The sequence below is a fragment of the Grammomys surdaster genome, unplaced genomic scaffold, assembly GCF_004785775.1.
Source record: "Grammomys surdaster isolate TR1022 unplaced genomic scaffold, NIH_TR_1.0 126391, whole genome shotgun sequence".
Lineage (NCBI taxonomy): Eukaryota > Metazoa > Chordata > Mammalia > Rodentia > Muridae > Grammomys > Grammomys surdaster.
In genome coordinates, this window is record NW_021621185.1 from 13,620,536 (window position 1) to 13,638,867 (window position 18,332).

An 18,332-nucleotide genomic window follows, 5' to 3' on the forward strand; every position below is an offset into this window, starting at 1 on the left:
TCGGCTGGGCGGAGCTTCCCGCAATGCCTTGTGGGTGCTTCCTGCACCGCCTCTCTCTTTCTCTCGGGCCCGTGGCGCCGGCAAGATGGGTGAGCTGTGCGGGGCTGGGCTAAGGGGCCGCTGGAGGGCCCTAGAGCTCGGGATACGGCCTGTCGTGGGGCGATACAGTGGGGGTCAAGGCTGTATTCGGGCGGGGGCCAGGTGAAGGGACGCCTTCCCGCGGGCACGTGGCCGTGCGGAAGAGTTCCTGCGGCCTACTGAGCCGCCTTGCCGGGCGCCTGCTCCAGACCCTTTGCACTGAAAATTCAAATAAGCCGAAAGGTCCCAGCCTGGATTTCTGTGCATCTCCGCATTAGGGAATTTCGAGGGTACTTGGCCCACGGGCTAAGAGGGGCCACAGGACTCTGGCGTGAAAGTTCTTCCTGCTGAAGATCGTGTGTGGAAGCTCGGGTTCGGAGGGTTTACGGAGGATTCAGTGGTGTTTCTTTTCCAGGCAAGTGTCGTGGTCTCCGTACTGCCCGGAAGCTCCGCAGTCACCGACGGGACCAGAAGTGGCATGATAAACAGTACAAGAAAGCCCACTTGGGCACAGCCCTGAAGGCCAATCCATTTGGGGGTGCCTCTCATGCAAAGGGAATTGTGCTGGAAAAAGTGTAAGTGAAAGGCTGCACACTTAAAACGTTAGTTTACCGTAATTGAGAACAAACGAATTCTTCAAAAGTTGCAAAAGATCGTGAGCCTGGGTTGTTTGGCGTTTTACAGGGAGAAGGAATGGGAAGTATCCTTGTTTATGTTAGGGCTGGGGGTTAAGTGGTTTAAAGTTTTAAATTTCAGCTGTAGTCTGGAAGGAATGGAAGATAATAAAAGTAATATTAATACATACTAAGGTGTATATTGTGGGAACTGTACCTTAACCAGCTGGTACATTTCTTAGGCTCTTTTTGGAGTTGAGAAAATTTCTTTTCTGATGTGTTTCTGATGTATTGGTGATACGTGTGTAGCGTTCACAACTTCAGCAATCAGAGTTTAATCCTCGTTTTTTTTAACTCCAATGTAGCTAGAAGTTCTGTTTTGCCTGGAAAAACTTAATGGAAATGGTGGTTTCTGCAGGATTTGAGACTGGGTTGAGTAGGAACTGCTTCGACTTTTTTTTTTTAAAGCATTGTTACTCACATGTGCCATTGATGTTGCAGAGGGGTTGAAGCCAAACAGCCAAATTCTGCCATCAGGAAGTGTGTCAGGGTGCAGCTCATTAAGAACGGCAAGAAGATCACAGCATTCGTGCCCAATGACGGCTGCTTGAACTTCATTGAGGTAACTTATAATTGAGGTCTTATAATTGTACTTCCTGCTGGGGGGATGGCTTTATGTGGGTTTTTAAATTATTTGATCTGCCAAGTGGGTATGTCTTTTGTCACTGATACCTAAGATGGACTTTATTTTATTTCAGGAAAATGATGAGGTTCTGGTTGCTGGATTTGGTCGCAAAGGTCATGCTGTCGGTGATATCCCTGGCGTCCGCTTTAAGGTGGTTAAAGTAGCCAACGTGTCTCTTTTGGCTCTTTACAAGGGCAAGAAGGAAAGACCGAGATCATAAAATTTGACAATGGAGACACAGTAATAAATTTTCATATTCCGAAAAAATACTTTGTGTCTTACTTTCCTGCCTCCCCAGTTTTTACGTTTTAGGAGATAATTGCTAAAATATTTTTGTAATGTAAGTGAGGCTTGTTACAGCTACAGCATAGAAATAACACTTGCAGTAAGCGAACGGTGTTATCATGCACAGTATATTCTAAACGTGCCTTGAATCTCTCTTCCTTGGCAGTTGTCAAGTTTAGTAAAGTATCAGAGGTCTATGAAGTTCCTAATTTATAATTTCCAGTGTTTGTGGAGCATGCAGTGTTCCAGGGGGTCATGTTGCCTGTTTTTGAGACTATGACCCCAGCACTTGGAAGCATGAGGCAGGAAGAATGCATTGGGTGTGTGGGGAGGGGTGCAGCCCACACAATTTGTGTGCATTCTGATAGTTGTAGAGAGCTTGGGCCAGGGTAAACTGGGGGGCACAGTGAAACAAACGTTTGAGCAAGGAAGAGTCCATACCTTATAACTGGTCATTTGTACCTCGGGTGTGTGGTGAAGGTAGCTGCTGAGGGCTCATTGGTGAAGGAAACCCCATGTCAGCCTTGCACTTGCTACTTGGCTGTATTTTTCTGCACTTACCGGCTCAAAATCGTTCTTCAATCTCTGCTAAGCCTCACCTTTGAATGCCTCACTTTTTTTTTTGTTTTTCGAGACAGTTTTTCTGTGTAGCCCTGGCTGTCCTGGAACTCACTCTGTAGACCAGGCTGGCCAGAAATCCACCTCCCTCTGCCTCCCAAGTCCTGAGATTAAAGGCGTGCACCACCACCGCCCAGCTGAGTGCCTCACATTTTTAAACCTTGCTGGTCTCAAGTTGTTCATTGTCTCAAGGGAAGAATATAAACCACAGGTCTGGCTGCAGGTTTTGTACAATGTATCCTAAAAGGTGGGCCCTTTAGCAGCTGAAGTATCCATAGGTTTTCAGCCTTAATTGATCAACCCTACCAGGGAGTGCATTTAGGTCCTCATGATGGAAATGATCAGAGGCTGTATTGTGGCTTGTGTCATGGGTGTATAGCTGCTAGTATTGGCAATGGGAGGTGAGTTATAACCCACAGAACAGATTCCCAGAGCCAGGAAGAACCTTCTCCCATGTTTGTACAGCTTAATACAATAGCGTCTTACATGTTTCTAAGATCCTCGCTCCACCCCTTTTTAAACCAGCTACATAGCCCTTCAGTACAGTGGCTACAAACTCCTAAGAGTACCTTAAATCCAGTGTATGGAACTGATTTTAGTTCCTGTGTGCCCATCTGTGTTGGTGACCAAAGCTCTTATCTTTCCCAATATGAAGCTTACTATTTCCATGCTATTTCTCAAGGAGAAAGTGTAACAGAAGCTCACACCTTTAATCCCGTCAGGCAGGCAGATTGGACGGCAAGGATCACAGTGTAGCCCTTCTGTAAAAAATGGTCTGAGAAAGGAATGAGCAACTTGGACAGTTTCCACTGCTTCTTTCAGAACGGATGTAAAGTGTGTGGAAGAACTAGGACAGTTTAAAAATATTAAGGATAGCTTGATTTAAGACACTTTATAGCTGCTGTATAAAGACTGAAGGCAAAAATGAGTAGCAAAATTCTAGTTTCTAAATGGGGACAAGATGAGTCAAGAAACCAAAGCTTCTTTAACCTACGTTAACGTGAGGTTCTTAGATATCCCTCTTATAAAAGAAGATGTTTATGGGACATCGAGTTTTTTTGTTTGAAGATCTTACTAAAACTAAAAGACAACAAATATTTCCAAGTCATATTCAAAATATTTGTATCTACTAACTAAATTCAGATGTAAAACAGTTGTATTAAAGTCAAGCAGGTTGTAATCTACACAGGGTCCTTGCAAATGTGAGACAACTGGATCTTCCATCTGCTGTTGGGTGGGAGAGATTGGCAATTTTGTATGAAGTTATACACAACAAATTAAGCCATTAAATTCCCAGGTAGGTAGAATATATGCCCATAATTTAAATCCTGTGGACAAATATTTATGGCAACTTTGTGACAGCCAAGAACTAGAAATCTTCAAGAGAGGTAGTGGTTAACGTGTACCACTTGGACCTGGGTTCTCTACATCATGTCCAGCAGAACACAACCATAACCACAGCTAGAGGATATCTGAAACCCTTTTCTGGCCTCTAAAGGCACCCCTCATTGTGCTCAAATCTTCACACAGATACATGTATGTGTGGTTTTTAAAATAAGATAATGAAATTGGTATAATGTAACAACTCAGAAGTACAAGAAGGCAATTTTAGAAGGTTATACTGTGTGTGTGGTGGTTTGAATATTCTTGGCCTATAGGGAGTGGTGCTGTTACTAATAAAATCCAATAAGAAGTACCAACTCCCTTTGTAGGTCCTTTACCAGGGGGATCTTGACTAGGCTGTGCTAGCTAGTTTTATATCAGCTTGACATCAGCTAGGGTCATTTTTGTTCATTTTGTATTTTACACGCACTACACACATACACACGCACACACACACACATGTTCCCATTATTATATTCCTTTTCCTCTTGTCCATAGTATGTATACACTCATCAGGCATGGTTCTTGATCTAGTTTTGCCCTACAGATGGATTTTAAGGGGTGTAGGAACACCCTGATATGAGTTTTCTCTGTGTGTGTGTGAGTGTGTGTAGTGTGTGTACAAGCTCAGGCACGCACACATGTGAGCACCACAGCGGTTAAGAGGTGTGCTCTTCTAGATGTCCTGAGTTCAATTCCCAGCAACCACATGATGGTTCAAAACTATAATGTGGTCTGGTACTCTCTCCTCGAATGCAAGTACACATGCAGATAAAGCATTCATATACAAAAATATAAATCTTAATGGGGCTGAAGAGATGACTCAGAGGGTAAGAGCACTAGCTGCTCTTCCAGAGGATCTGAGTTCATTTCCCAGCAATCACTTGATGGCTCACAGCTATCTGTAATGTGATCAGAAGCCCACTTCTGGTGTGTCTGATGACAGCAACTCTGTACTCATACATAACATTAATTAATTAATTAAAAAGACTTTTACTGTGCATGAGTATTTTGCCGGAATGTATACATGTACACCATATGTAAGCAGTGCTCATGAAAACCAGAAGCATGTGTTGGATCCCCTAGAACTGGAATATATTAGATACATTTCTATCGTAGTGATAAAAATCAAGAGTAACATGGGGAGCAGAGGGTTTATTTTATCTCGAGCTTCCAGGTAACAGTCCATCCCTGAGAGAGGTCAAGGCAGAAACTCAAGGTAGGAACTTGGAGGCAGGAACTGAGGTATAAACCATGCAGGGGTTCTACTTGCTGCCTCGATCATTCTGTTTAGCTTTGGTGAGGGTGTCAGGGTAGCTGGCATCTCTACAGAGGGAGTAGGTGCAGCTGAGAGATTCAGAGGAGTTACAGGGTCCACTTACAACAACATATTTTCAAGAAAACTAGCCCCTAATGTCCTGCCTGACGCACTCTTGTGCAAAAGCAATAATCCATTCTTGAGTGTGGAGCCACCTGACAGAATTACTAGGTCTGTGGTGGTTTGGATAAGAACAGCCCCCATAGGTGCATATGTCTGAGTGCTTAGTTATCAGGGAGTGGCACTACTTGGAAGGGATTAAGAAGTGGACCTTGGAGGAAGTGTGCCATTGTGGGTAAACTTTTGTTTTGTTTTTGGAGACAGGGTTTCTTTGTGCAGCCTTGGCTGTCCTGGAACTCACTCTGTAGACAAGGCGGGCCTCGAACTCAGAAATCCGCCTGCCTCTGCCTCCCAAGTGCTAGGATTAAAGGCATGCGCCACCACTGCCTGGCGTGGGTAAACATTGAGGTTTCAAAAGCCCAAGCTAGGTCTAGGGGCTCTCTCCCTGCTGCCTGTGGATCCAGAGATAGAACTTTCAATTACATTCTCTAGTGCCATGCCTGCCTGAGGGCTGCATACTCCTGCCACGATGACAATGGACTAAATCTCTGAACCTGTGAGCCAGCACCAATTAAATGCTTTCTTCTAGAAGAGTTGCTATGGTCACAGTGGTCTCTTCACAGCAATAGAACACAGACTAAGACAGTCCCACCGCAACACTACCACATTAGGAGCCAACTTCTTCCCAGCCTGTGAATGAACCCGTGGGGGACAGAGCATATCACTGGTCCAGCCTATGGGACCTGGAAAATGCACCTGTCTGTTCTGCACTGGTTGTATTTGCTGGCTTGATTACAGTTTTTGCGAATGAAACTGGGCCAAAGACTCTGGTAAATTCACAATCACAACATGGGTATGAAGCCCACCATCAGGGATAAAAGAAGAGGAAACTCCAAAGTCTAGGGGTTACAATGTTCAACGATTGAAAATGGAGCAAAAAAAAAAAAAAAAAAAAACCCAAAACCAAACAAACAAACAAAAAAAACCAATGGACAAGGTCAAAGAAAAATGTCTGTATCCACAGAAACAAATGCCACAATGTTTATAATTTGCTTTAAGGTCCTGGAACAACTGAAGAACTAAATGAAGCAAACATGACACCATCTTGGTGTGCTCATTCTGATTTTTAGGTATGACCAGTCTCCACTTGTATGTTTAGAAATTCCATAATTTGGAATTTTCATACATTCTGATTTGGTAACCACAGCACTGGCCATATAAGAACATCTGTACAGCTGCACAGTACATGGACCATCAGTAAAATAAAGACGTGGGGACCGTCAAGTGACAACAGCCATGTAATACATTTATTTATTTTTGTTGCTTGAGGTAGAGGTTTGATAAGTGGGCCGGCGTACCTGGCTTGGCAGTCACTATGTAGCCCAGTGTGGCCTTGGATCCATGGCAATCCTTCTGCCTCAGCCTCTCAAATGCTGGGATTATAAGTATTGATAGCCTCACCTTTGTAGCTAAAAACCCACTGACATTGCCCTATTGGATAGTAGTCATGGCTACCTTTTTTGTTGTTGTTGTTTTGTTTTGTTTTTTTCGAGACAGATTTTCTCTGTGTAGCCCTGGCTGTCCTGAAACTCACTCTGTAGACCAGGCTGGCCTCGAACTCAGAAATCCTCCTGCCTCTGCCTCCCAAGTGCTGGGATTAAAGGCGTGTGCCACCACCACCCGGCATCATGGCTACCTTTTAATGTTATCGTCCTTTAGCCTCTGATCAGACCTCTCCATTCTGTAAGCCTGCATCCTCTGGCTGTGGTTACCTATGGAGTCTCCAACAGACACTTATGAGTGTGATTTACCATACAAAGCCTGGCAAATGGCAATCACCAAATGCTGCGGATCTGTTGAACTGTGGTTTCCTGTTAACATGTCATGCTGACCTTGCGAGCATTCCTCTTTGCAACTAGGAATGGCTTCAAGACATGTGACACTTTTAAAGAAATCCAGGAAAGTGTCACAGAGCTATGGGTTTATTATATCGATTGATTTGAACACAGAATACATGTGGGGTTGGGTTCACTTTTAACACTTTACAAAAGAGGACTAACTCTGAAGGCACTGGCAACAAGACCACTAGATGTCGCTGCTGACAACATCAAAGGAAAAGCAAGGTCTGTGATACTGTTTTAAAAATCATTACCAAACTGAAGAATAAAAGGCGAAACCACTTATCAATACAGCCTATAAAATACTGAGGTATAATATGAGCATGTTTTTTTACACCTGTAATCCAAGCATTCCGGAGGCTGAAGTAAGAGAACTATCATGGGTTTGAGGCCTGCCTAGGTTACACATTGATTCTGAGGCCTCCTTGAGCGTCAGTGTGAGACGATGTATTAAAAACAAAATGTTAGATGTAAAGTAAGAGAAAATCATGCTACAGTTCACAGACCCAAAGGATTTCCCGGGGAAGGAGAAATAGAAGATTTCACAGGTCGAATGGGGGTGGGTGGGGTTAGGAACAGGAGAGATGAGAGGGAGAAAATACTGAGAGAAATGACAGGAACTGGGGGACATTTTGAGGAGAAGTGGAAACCTAGTGCAATGGAAACTCCATGAAATCTACCAGAGTAACCCTAGCAAAGACTCCAAGTAACTGGGGACATGGGGCCCGAACCAGCCATCTTCTGTAACTAGGAAAGACTTCAAGTGGAGGGACTGGGATACCAACCCAGCCACACCACCTCTGACCTATAGTTTGTCCTGCCTACAGAGTGTTCTGGGACTGGAGCCTAGCAGAATCATCATTAAAGAGACCTGAGGGACTTTCATCCAGCAACTGCTGGGAACAGATGCAGAGTCAAACAGGCAGGGCACAGGAAGTCCTATGGAGAAAGAAGGAAGAGGAAGGATTGGAGGAGCCAGAAGGGTCAGGGACACCAAGAGAACACAGCCCACAGAATCAGCTAACTAGGACTTACGGGGACTCACAAAGATCAGGAGCCTGCTCTAACAAAGGTCCTCTGCATATATTCTATGACTGAGTTGCTTGATGTTCTTGTGGGAATCCTAAGAATGGGAGCTGGGCCTGTCCCCTCCTCGTGTGCTTACTTCTAGGGCCTTTTCCTCTCTACAGGGTTGTCTTGTCCAGCTTTGATGTGATGCTATGTGCTTGGTCTCCTTCTAGCTTGTTATGCCACGTTTGGTTGATGTTCCTGGGGGTTTGCTCTTTTCTGAGGGGAGGCAGATGGTAGAGGGAGTGAATTGGAGGGAGAAGAGAGGTGGGGGGGAGACTGGGGTCGAGGGGAAACTGTAGTCAGGATGTAATATATGAGAAAACAAAACAGAAAACAAACAAAAATAAAAACCTCAAACCCAGAGGGGCCGTTTCAGACTAGCATCCATGAGAGTAGCCGAGGCTCTGGGCACAAGAACACTAAACTACTGCCTAAGTCCTCCTGCAAAAGTGACATCAACTCACTTGTCAACAGAGTAACAAGGCCATGACAGGATCTTCAAAGTAGAAGGAACTAATGTGCCTGTTCCCTTGTAGATCACTGTTCCATAAAGTTAGAAATCTGTCTGAATCACAAGCCAGCACCTACCAACCCTACCTCCACAGACACACGCCACGCACACAGACAGACTGTATGTGTACAGCCATGGTGCTCGAAGACAGGTCAGCGACGGGACCACATATATGACAGCCTCATGGGCAGCAGGCTGTAACATCTCCTTGTGATTCTCACCCACAGATGAAACACCTAACAATGCTTTGTTTTTCAGAACAAATACAAATCCCACCACTGAGAACAAATGACTGACCGAAAGCAAAGTTCAAAAATAACAATACTTTTACTATGTGAAATACATTTGATATTTTCTTTTTAACGTGGCCTTTATTTTTAAAATGACATTATCATGGGAAGAAAGGGATAATAAAACCCAATATTGCCGGGCAGTGGTGGCACATGCCTTTAATCCCAGCACTTGGGAGGCAGAGGCAGACGGATTTCTGAGTTCGAGGCTAGCCTGGTCTACAGAGTGAGTTCCAGGACAGCCAGGGCTACACAGAGAAACCCTGTCTCAAAAAAAAAAAAACAAAAACAAACAAACAAACAAAAAAAAGCTCTGATCTCATAGCCTCTGATCTTCCTACTTGCCAGAGAACAAACACCATCTCTAATGCAGACTGGGGTATTCTTAGTCCATCATGGGGGATGAGAGGCCAAGGGTGGTGGCTTCCTCCTCCTCTTGATAGAATCTTACCATATAGTCCTAGCCAGTAATATGCTATGTAAATCAGAGTGCCTTCCAACTCAGAGATCCATCAGCCTCTGCCTCCTGAGTGCTAGAAGACTCCCCCCTTTTTTAATGAAAAAAATGTTTTTCATACACTATATTCTGATCATGCCACCCCCCCTCCCAACTCCATGCCCTTTCTCTCTTTCAATATATTTGTCAACTTTAGTTTCTGTTTTCACATACTGAGTTTATTTTTGTTGGGAATCTCCTAGAATTAATGGCATGTGCCACTGTGCCAGACCCCAGACATGTGTCCTCACCTTCAATGACTTCCAATCCACCACAAACAAGAGGAGGGGCGACGTGAAGGAGCAGCCGCTGAAAGCTCCTAAGGAGTCAGGCTTTGTGGCACAAGCTAGCAGTCGAAACTACTAGGAAGACAAACATAGGAAGATCAAGAGTTCGAGACCTGCCTGGGCTACAAAATGAGTTCAAGATCAACCCACCCAACCCTGCCTCAAAGAGTCTGAAAACAGACTGCTTAGTATGTACAAGGCCCTTAGTTTAATTGCTAGTATCAAAAGAACAAAAGCCCAAACCAAACCTAAAGTAGTCCTAAGCTGATAAGTTAACATCCCAGAGCTGGTGAGCAAAGGATAACTAGTTTTTCCAGATAACTACATTATTCAGAAACACGCGCACACACACACACACACACACACACACACACACACACACACGAACACAGGCTTAGGAAATGATTTGCTGAGAAATCTTTGTTCATATTAGGGAGGGTAAAGGGAAACCTCCCTTGGAGAAGCTGCAAAGATGCTAAGTGGTACACAGTAAAACACCCAGCCCGCATAGAGCAAGCGCCCAGCCCGCATAGAGCAAGCTCTGGTACCAGCAGATCAGTGGTTTAAATTTACTCGTAGCTTTCCTCGCAGTTTAACCCTTTCTACTTCTACATGTTCTGAGAGTTCAGTCCTTACCCTGCAGAGGTGGCCTGGGTACTTCCCTGGAGGTGCATTACCTCGCCTAATAGAGGTTCCAGTTTCATGGCCATAGGTGGCACTTTGTCTCAATGTGACAAGACAGCTGAGATTAATTTATATGGGGAAAGCTTTATTTTCACTCATTGCTCAAGAACTGTCAGCTGCACTTGGCTAAAGCCTTATGCTCCTTCACCTCCGGCAGAAAGCAGGAAAGCAGGTAGATGCAAGGAAGAGTAGAGGGGACAAAGGGCTAACCTGTGGTCTTAGGTGTTGTGCTGTTGCTGTAAGGAGACACTGTCCTTAGGTCACGCCAACACAACAAGAACACCTGTTCTGATTCTTCCCAATACTGCCACTCCCTATGCAGCTCTGGGGCCGCATTCATTCGACCCACCACATTCCCCTCCCTGCCCTCAGAGATGCAGCCATATCATAAGGCAAAAAAAGCACTCAGTCCAAAGTGCCAACCCTGTTTAAAAGTCCAACGTCTCTTCTGAGACTCTTGGCAATCTCTGAATTGTAATCCCCTATAAAACCAAAATAAAAAAGCAGATTGCAGATCACACAGTTCCAATATACAATGGCACAGGATATATATCACTGTTTCTATAGGAGAAGAGGGACATAATAAGGAAATATTGAACCAAAGCAAGACCAAACTCTGCATCTCCATGCCTGATGTCAAAGCGCTCTTCAGGTTTCCAGCTCCTCTCAGCTTTGTTGAAGGCAACACACTTCTCTCTCGTGGGCTAGTTCTACTCCTTCTTAGCAGCTCTTATGGGCAGGTATCCTAAGACTCTGGCATCTCCCACATCTTGCGGTCTCCAAGGCAACCCAGGCTTCACCATCACAGCTTCATAAGAAAGCCTGTATGGGTCTCCATGTAGGGATATCCCTGCAGCATGCCTGGCCTCAGCAGTTTTTCCTAGACACAGAGGGAGATTCCATAACCCCTTTCCTGTATCTTTGACTCTAAAGCCTAAACCATATGGGTGAAGCTGCCAAGTTCTGCTGTTTGCTCAAGCTGGAACATGGCCCACTCGTCAGATACATTTTTACCAGCTTTGTTTTTGAAGGTTTCTTTCACTGTGTAAACTTGGTTGTCCAGACTCAATCTGCAGAGCAAGCTGCACCTCTGCCTCTGCCTGCAAGTGCTGAGATTAAAGGCTCGGGCCACTACAATGTGCCTAAGCTTCTCTTCAGTTGCTTTTCACAAGTTGGAAGTATAGCTAGGTAGGGTGTCGCCCTGAGGTCACCACTCCCTTTAGCACCTGGTTTCTTTCATTTTCATCAATCCATTTATCTCCTTAACACAGGATTTGTGAGTGTTAAAGTTATGTTCTAAGTTTTCATTACTGCGATGAAGAGACCTATTAAAAAAAAACTGCCTCTAACATGCAAGTCCCACTTGCCCATGGACAGACAGACCTGTAAGAGCCACTTGCCTAAGGACAGATAACTTCCTGGAATGCTGGGGGCTGTTCATGTAAGAGAAGACTTGTGTTTCAACTTTTGTAAACAAGGTTGGTTGCCCACCCATTACACTGACATACCTCCTCCAAGAAGGCCACACCTTCTAATCCTTCCTAAACAGTTTACCAACTAGGGAAGAATTCAAACACATGAGCCCATGGGGGCCATTCTCATTCAGACCACTACATCTGCTTTCTAACAAGCAATTCCCAACACGACTTAGTTCTTTGAGATCTGAATCAGACCCACTTGACAACCTGTTCTCCTCTTAAACAAACTACCACTTCTCAATACCACAGGGAATTAAATTTCAACAAAAGTTTCAAAGATGATGAGCCTTATTCAAACCATAGTGACCATCTTGTTAAAAAAAAAACTCTAAATGTTCCTGTAATTCTTATACAGACAAACCAACTTACAGTAGTGCAGCTATTTTTTCTTTCTTTCTTTTTTGTAACTTCGTGATGGTGTGAGAGTGATACACAGGCAGCAGAAGCCATACTTTGAATTTTGATCCTCTCCTGAGCTAGTGATATGCAGTACTTTCTTGTGACAGTAGGCATCAACAGCAAGCTGAGGAGATCATGAAACTAAAGAAGCCAAGTTTTTGACACTGTGCAGAGAGTGAAAGACTTTGGAGAACTCAACCCTAAAAGAGACCCTTCATGGAACTTCTTCCCTAAAGGCTCAGGGAGCTATGCAGAAGAGGAGAGGGAGGTTGAAGAAGAGGAGGAGGAAGAAGAAGAGGAAGAAGGAGGGTGAGGAGGAGGAAGAGGAAGAAGAGGAGGGAGGAGGAAAAACTGTGAGCCAGTGATGATGGGTAATTTCAGGGAAAAAGTATCTTCTGGACAATTGCATGGACAAACTCAGAGACTGTGGCAGTATGCACAGGGCCTGCACAGGTACAAGCCAGATGGGGTTCCAGCATTGGGAGGAGGAAGTGAACACAGGATCACACCTCTAAGTAAGAACCTATCTGCAACTGATAACCACTGGCAAAGGGAAAATCAGTTTTCTCCAGTGGAGTCCCATTAGGCATATGAACTCCATGTCAGGGGTAGACCCAATGTGAGTAGCTGGCCAACATAAAACAAACTCAATGGTATCTTTGTAGTTTTTTTGTCTATTTTTGTTTTGTTTGGGTTTCTCTCTTTCATTTCTTTTGTTTACTTTGATTCTCACTTTGTGGAGTTTGTGTGTGTGTGTTTCTTGTTTTTTTTTTCCTTCCTATTCTTAATTTTTATACTATCTATGCTTTAGAGAGTAAGGGAGAAAAATAACATAGAGTTGGGTGAGTACAGAGGATCTAGAAGGAATTAGAGAAGGAGAAATACATGATCACAGTATATTGTCTGAAAACATGTTTTTTCAATAAACAGTGCTCTACAGTATTGTATTTGTTATCATGCTTTTGTAGATACCACGCTTTGTGCGTTCACATCCCATTACATTTACAAAATGCTAGATGCCTGTACATGTGAGATATTCAGCACTTTCATTATACAATAGGCTTTTTATAAGTTAGCTTTGCCTAACTGCAGGCTAATGTAAGTGTCCTGAGCATATTTAAAGGCAGCTAATGCTTTAATGAGGGAGGTAGCTCAGAGGGTAAAGCCACCCAAGGCCAAGCCTGATGACCTGAGTTCGATCCCTAGGACACTCGTGGAAGGAGAGTACCCAGACTTACAAGCTGTCCTTGATCTCTACAAGTGTTCTGTGGCAAGTGTCCTGTCCTGTGCTTGTATACAGACAAAACAAATCAAAGCATACAAGTTCAAAAGTCAAACGGGTCAGCTAGACTACGATGCTCAGTAGGTTAGGTTTGTTTAACACATCTTCAGCTTACTGTGTTATCAGCTTACACTGAGTTTATCAGGTTATGATGGAGCCTTGTGTTGACAAACACCAGGAAGTAAGTCTATCACTCAGAGAACCGACAGGGCTTGCTGGGACTAATGGAACACAAATCAATGCTATAGTAAAGGTTAATCCAAAGCAGTGGTTTTCCAGGGAGTATGGCTGCCAAGGTCACCGCAGACAAGATGTTCCAGAAGGTGGCTCTGGCATTTGTAGGTATATGCTATCCTCAGGGGATTTTGCAGGGCACACTTCATGGAAGGAACTATAACAACTGTATTTTCCACTTACTTTCATCATCTAGAAAACAAAAATCTAAAATAAAGCAACCTGTTATTCCTCCAGATAAGTTTTGTCTTGCTGCCTTGCTGGCTATGAAACATATTATGAAATAAATTAACAGTAGTCAGTTATGCAGCAGGTGAGTATTTAATTCAAATTTGTATACACTTTTCAATAATTGTGTGTTAATGACTTCATATAGCAACATTATGAGACAGCTTGTTATTCTCATATTAAAACGAACTCTGCAGGGCTATGAAGAAAGGCCTGCAGTAATGCAGCAGAGCAGTCATGAGTGTCCCAGGAATAAGGAAGAATGATTGTGTGATTTTTATAAAAAAAAAAAAAAGCATTTGCAATGCTTGAATGTTTTCTATAGCTATTTAAAAAATCTGTAGTTATCATTCCATATTTGGCTTGTAAAACACATTATTAAAGTGACCAGCTATGCTTTATTCTGTATCTAACTTTTTATGTTTATACACATAAACACACACACACACACACACACACAATTTTTGGGAGGTGAGTAATAGAGAAGTAATCCATTGTTCCTGAGTTGGGGGAGAATAATTTAAGATGAGCCATATTTATAATATTAATTTTCAGAAACAGGCAAGTTCTTTTTTTTTTTTAAGATTTATTTATTTATTATATATGAATACACTGTAGCTGTCTTCAGACACACCAGAAGAGGGCATCAGATCTCATTACAGATGGTTGTGAGCCACCATGTGGTTGCTGGGATTTGAACTCAGGACCTCTGGAAGTGCAGTCAGTGCTCTTAACCACTGAGCCATCTCTCCAGCCCCAAACAGGCAAGTTCTACAATTTAATTTTCATACATTGTACACTAAAGCAAGCACACCAATATATTTCCCCATCAATCTCCAACAGAAGAACTGTGCCTAGGCAAAAATGACCTGTACAAGTCCTGATAATGTCATAAATGACATCATTGCTGAACTAGGTTCATTCTTGTTATTTATAGTGATCTGAATCTGTGACTTGTTCCTTTCACATAACCACTATTCCAAACAGGTTTCTGCAGATGTCTTCTTTCCAAGGAAAGAAATCCGCATCAAATCTTGGTGACATGAGACATTACAGTCCCATTTCCATGAAAACTGAGGCTTCCCAGGTACAGCTCTTGGTGTTCTTCACGCTGCAGTTTCTAGGATCAGTGGATCTGAGAACGAGGAGAAAACGAAAGCAAAGATAATAATAATAATAATAATAATAATAATAATACCAGTAAAGTCTTATTTCAAGAATAGTGGCCATAAAATAAAACTACCCACTCCTGTAGTTGTGGGGATACTCTCTGTAACAAAATAAAACCATTCCCAGATAACTGGATAGGTCACTGTTGGAACATGAGTGAACAAGCCAGGGCCCAGCCTAATAAAGACAATGCAAACTTACCCCAGACCTGAGGTGTAGCTAAGGGTAAGAGAGACACCATCATCTTTCTAACAACAAAGAAAGAAACCCAGGCTTTTTCTCTTTACCTTGCTTGTTAACAAATCACTCCGACTGTGTTGTTGCTTTAGCATAGCTCAGAGGTAAATTCAGACCAACAACTGGCCCCACGATGCTCAGCCATGATGTGATGTAGTTGACGTTTCTAGGAAACAAGTAAGATATATGTAATACGAATGTCCCATCATAGTTTCTGATGGCAAGCCTGTGAGTGGCCAAAAGAAGGGGAATGAGGCCTTTCCCTGGGGCTTGCCTGGATGCCAGCCATGCGGTGGTGTAAGTTGGATTTGTGATCAGAGGGTATGTGAAGATCTCTCACCAAGGTAGTCAAATTAGAAAATAGAACAGAGATCTCTGATTCCTCATGGTGGCTCCAAATTTCATTTGAATTTATACCATTTGTTGAGCCAGTAGTTAAAATCCTGGTACTGCCTGTATTCAAATCCCAGTCCTACCCTAAACTAGCTGCATGATTTTAATAGTGTTGCCTAACTCTTCTGTGCTTTAGCTTTCTTCTCTGAAAATTAAGTAAAAGTTATTGGGATGTTATAAAAGCCCAGTGTGTTCATATATCTAAACCCAGAACACCTAGCATACAGACAGAATCGATGTGTTTACCATTATTATTAGAAAGAATATTTCTTATTTTAGCCTGGCTTTTAGAGTCACATGAAAAGATTTACACTTTTAAAATCAGAGTAGAGTACCATGAGTCTTGATGGTGTTTCTTACCTATTGATTTTCTGTGAATTCTTTAGCACAGCAGTCATGAATTCATTTGTCTTGCAGGGATGTAGAACAAAAAATGGTTGCCCAAGTATTGGATGCTCCTGTAAAAATCCAAACTGTCACTGTGAACTACTTGAAAAAAGTTAAATAATCTGGTTTCCTTTCTATTATTTAAAATCTGTACACCATTTCTCTCTTTCCCCCAAACTATGTACACGCCTGTGTATGCATGCATGTGTGCATACATGTGTGTGTGTTTGCACACAAGCATGTGTGCATATGCACACATGTGGAGATCTGAGGACAACCTGTAGGAGTCATTCCTCTCCTTTTACCATGTGGGTCCTGGGGCTTGACCTCACATCATCCGGCTTGCCTTTACCCACTGTGGTGGTGTGAATGAGAATGGGTCCCTTAGGCTCCTATATTTAAATGTTTAACCATCAAGGAGTGGAACTGTTTAAGAAGGATTATGAGTGCTAGAAAAATGGCACAGTGTTTAGGAGTACCAACTACTCTTCCAGAGGTCCTGAGTTTAATTCCCAGCAACCACATGATGGCTCACAACCATCTGTAATGGGATCCAATGCACTCTTGGCATATCTGAGGACAGCTACAGTGTACTCATATAAATAAGATAAATGAATAAGTCTCAAAAAAGAGAAGGATTATGAGGTGTGGCCTTGTTGGAGGAAGTGCGCATTTGAGGTTTCAAAAGCCCACGCCAGGCACAGGTTCTCTTTCAGCCTGTGGATCATGATGGGTCTCATCTACTGCAGCGTGCCACCTCCCCACCATGAGGATAAAGGACTACACCTCGGAAACTGTAAGCAAGTCCCCAATTAAATGCTTTCTTTTATGAGTTTCACATGATCATGGTGCCACTTCACAGCAAGAGAATACCACTAAGCCATATCACCAGCTCTGATCTTTTAAGAAAAACATCTAACTTAAATTCCAAGTCACTGGTTAACATTCAGGTTGACTTTCTACTTTGAGAAGTCATTTTTTTAAAGGTTTTTATTTATTTATTACATGTACGTACACTGTAGCTGTCTTCAAACACCCTGTAAGAGGGCATCAGATCTCATTGTGGATGGTTGTGAGCCACCATGTGGTTGCTGGGATTTGAACTCATGACCTCTGGAAGAGCAGTCAGTGCTCTTAACCACTGAGCCATCTCACCAGCCCGACTTTCTACTTTGAAACACAATTATAATCCAAATATGATAAAGGTGAAAAGACACTGTTTCTAGGTGTGGTGTGGCTCAGCCCTTAGCACACCCCTTTAATCCCCCTGGCTGGAATACAGACATGGCCTTAGTATACACCTTTAATCCCAAATAATGAAAGTAAAGTTAGTTCATAGAAAGAAGCACCCCTGTTTGAAAGTGACATCTAATTGAGTGGCAGACAAAATGATGAACCAGAGAAAGATTTGACAGAATAGGATAGGCCCAACTCTCACAAGAAGAGAGAGGAAACGGAAACTACTTGAGGGAGCAGTACACAGAGAGAAAGAAGGCAGTTTTAACAGGACCCTAATAGTGACACAGGTTGCAAACAGACAAGATAGACACAGGAGAAGACAGAATGATCCAGAGAATGAGAGGGAGCAAAAAGATTAGAACAGATTGCCAAAGTTAGTATGAAGCCAAGCAGATCAACTCAGTCAGAGACCTTGAGAGAAGCTATATTGAATCAGTAAAGTTGGAGCAGACTTTGAGCCAGAACAGCTTAGTTGAATCAGCCAGTCCGAGTTCAGAAAGAACAAGAAAGGGTGAGCTTGCTTATTCAGCAGTAAGTCTCAGAGGCTGAAAACATTCTAGGCCTAAATAAGATTGTATGGATGCTAGAAGCTTCCAGAACTAGGCCTAGGCTAGCAGATATAGCAGTAAACCTCCAAGATGACAATGATATCAGGCGAATAACAGATACTTTTACAGAAGCTGTTCACTGACTTACTGTTGAGCACAATGGGACACACATGCCATTCACACGCTATAAACTAGATACATTTCCTCTATAGGGGAAGGATTGGATATAAGCTGTAGATCATTCTTCTGCCAGTTTATAGATACAAACAATGGGAAGTCTTAGAAGAAGCAGAAGCAGAAGCAGATACAGAAGAAGCAGAAGAAGAGGAGGAAGAAAAAGAAGAGGAAGAGGAGGAGGAAGAGAAAGAAGCAGAAGAAGAAAAAGAGGAAGAGGAAGGGGAAGAAAAAAGAAGAGGAGGAGGAAGAAGAGGAAGAGGAGGAGGAGGGAGAGGGAGAGGG

At 43.1% G+C, this 18,332-nt stretch overlaps 2 protein-coding genes across 4 annotated transcripts in view; one reads left to right on the forward strand and one right to left on the reverse strand.

Moving 5' to 3' along the window:
- Positions 1-18: 18 nt before the first annotated feature.
- Rps23 (ribosomal protein S23) lies at positions 19-1,646 on the forward strand. Its single transcript, XM_028760164.1, has 4 exons — positions 19-89; positions 494-653; positions 1,194-1,314; positions 1,451-1,646. The coding sequence occupies exons 1-4, from the start codon at positions 86-88 to the stop codon at positions 1,595-1,597; spliced, it is 432 nt and encodes a 143-aa protein (XP_028615997.1). The 5' UTR covers positions 19-85; the 3' UTR covers positions 1,598-1,646.
- A 12,930-nt stretch (positions 1,647-14,576) lies between these two features.
- Atg10 (autophagy related 10) overlaps positions 14,577-18,332 on the reverse strand; it is a 266,526-nt gene continuing 262,770 nt past the window's right edge. For all 3 annotated transcript variants that reach the window (XM_028760149.1, XM_028760150.1, XM_028760151.1), the window contains 3 exons: positions 16,060-16,157; positions 15,357-15,472; positions 14,577-15,034 (listed from right to left, as the gene is read on the reverse strand). In XM_028760149.1, the coding sequence (XP_028615982.1) occupies positions 15,373-15,472; positions 16,060-16,157 (198 nt within the window). In that variant the 3' untranslated portion in view covers positions 14,577-15,034; positions 15,357-15,372. The remainder of the gene's footprint in view (positions 15,035-15,356; positions 15,473-16,059; positions 16,158-18,332) is intronic.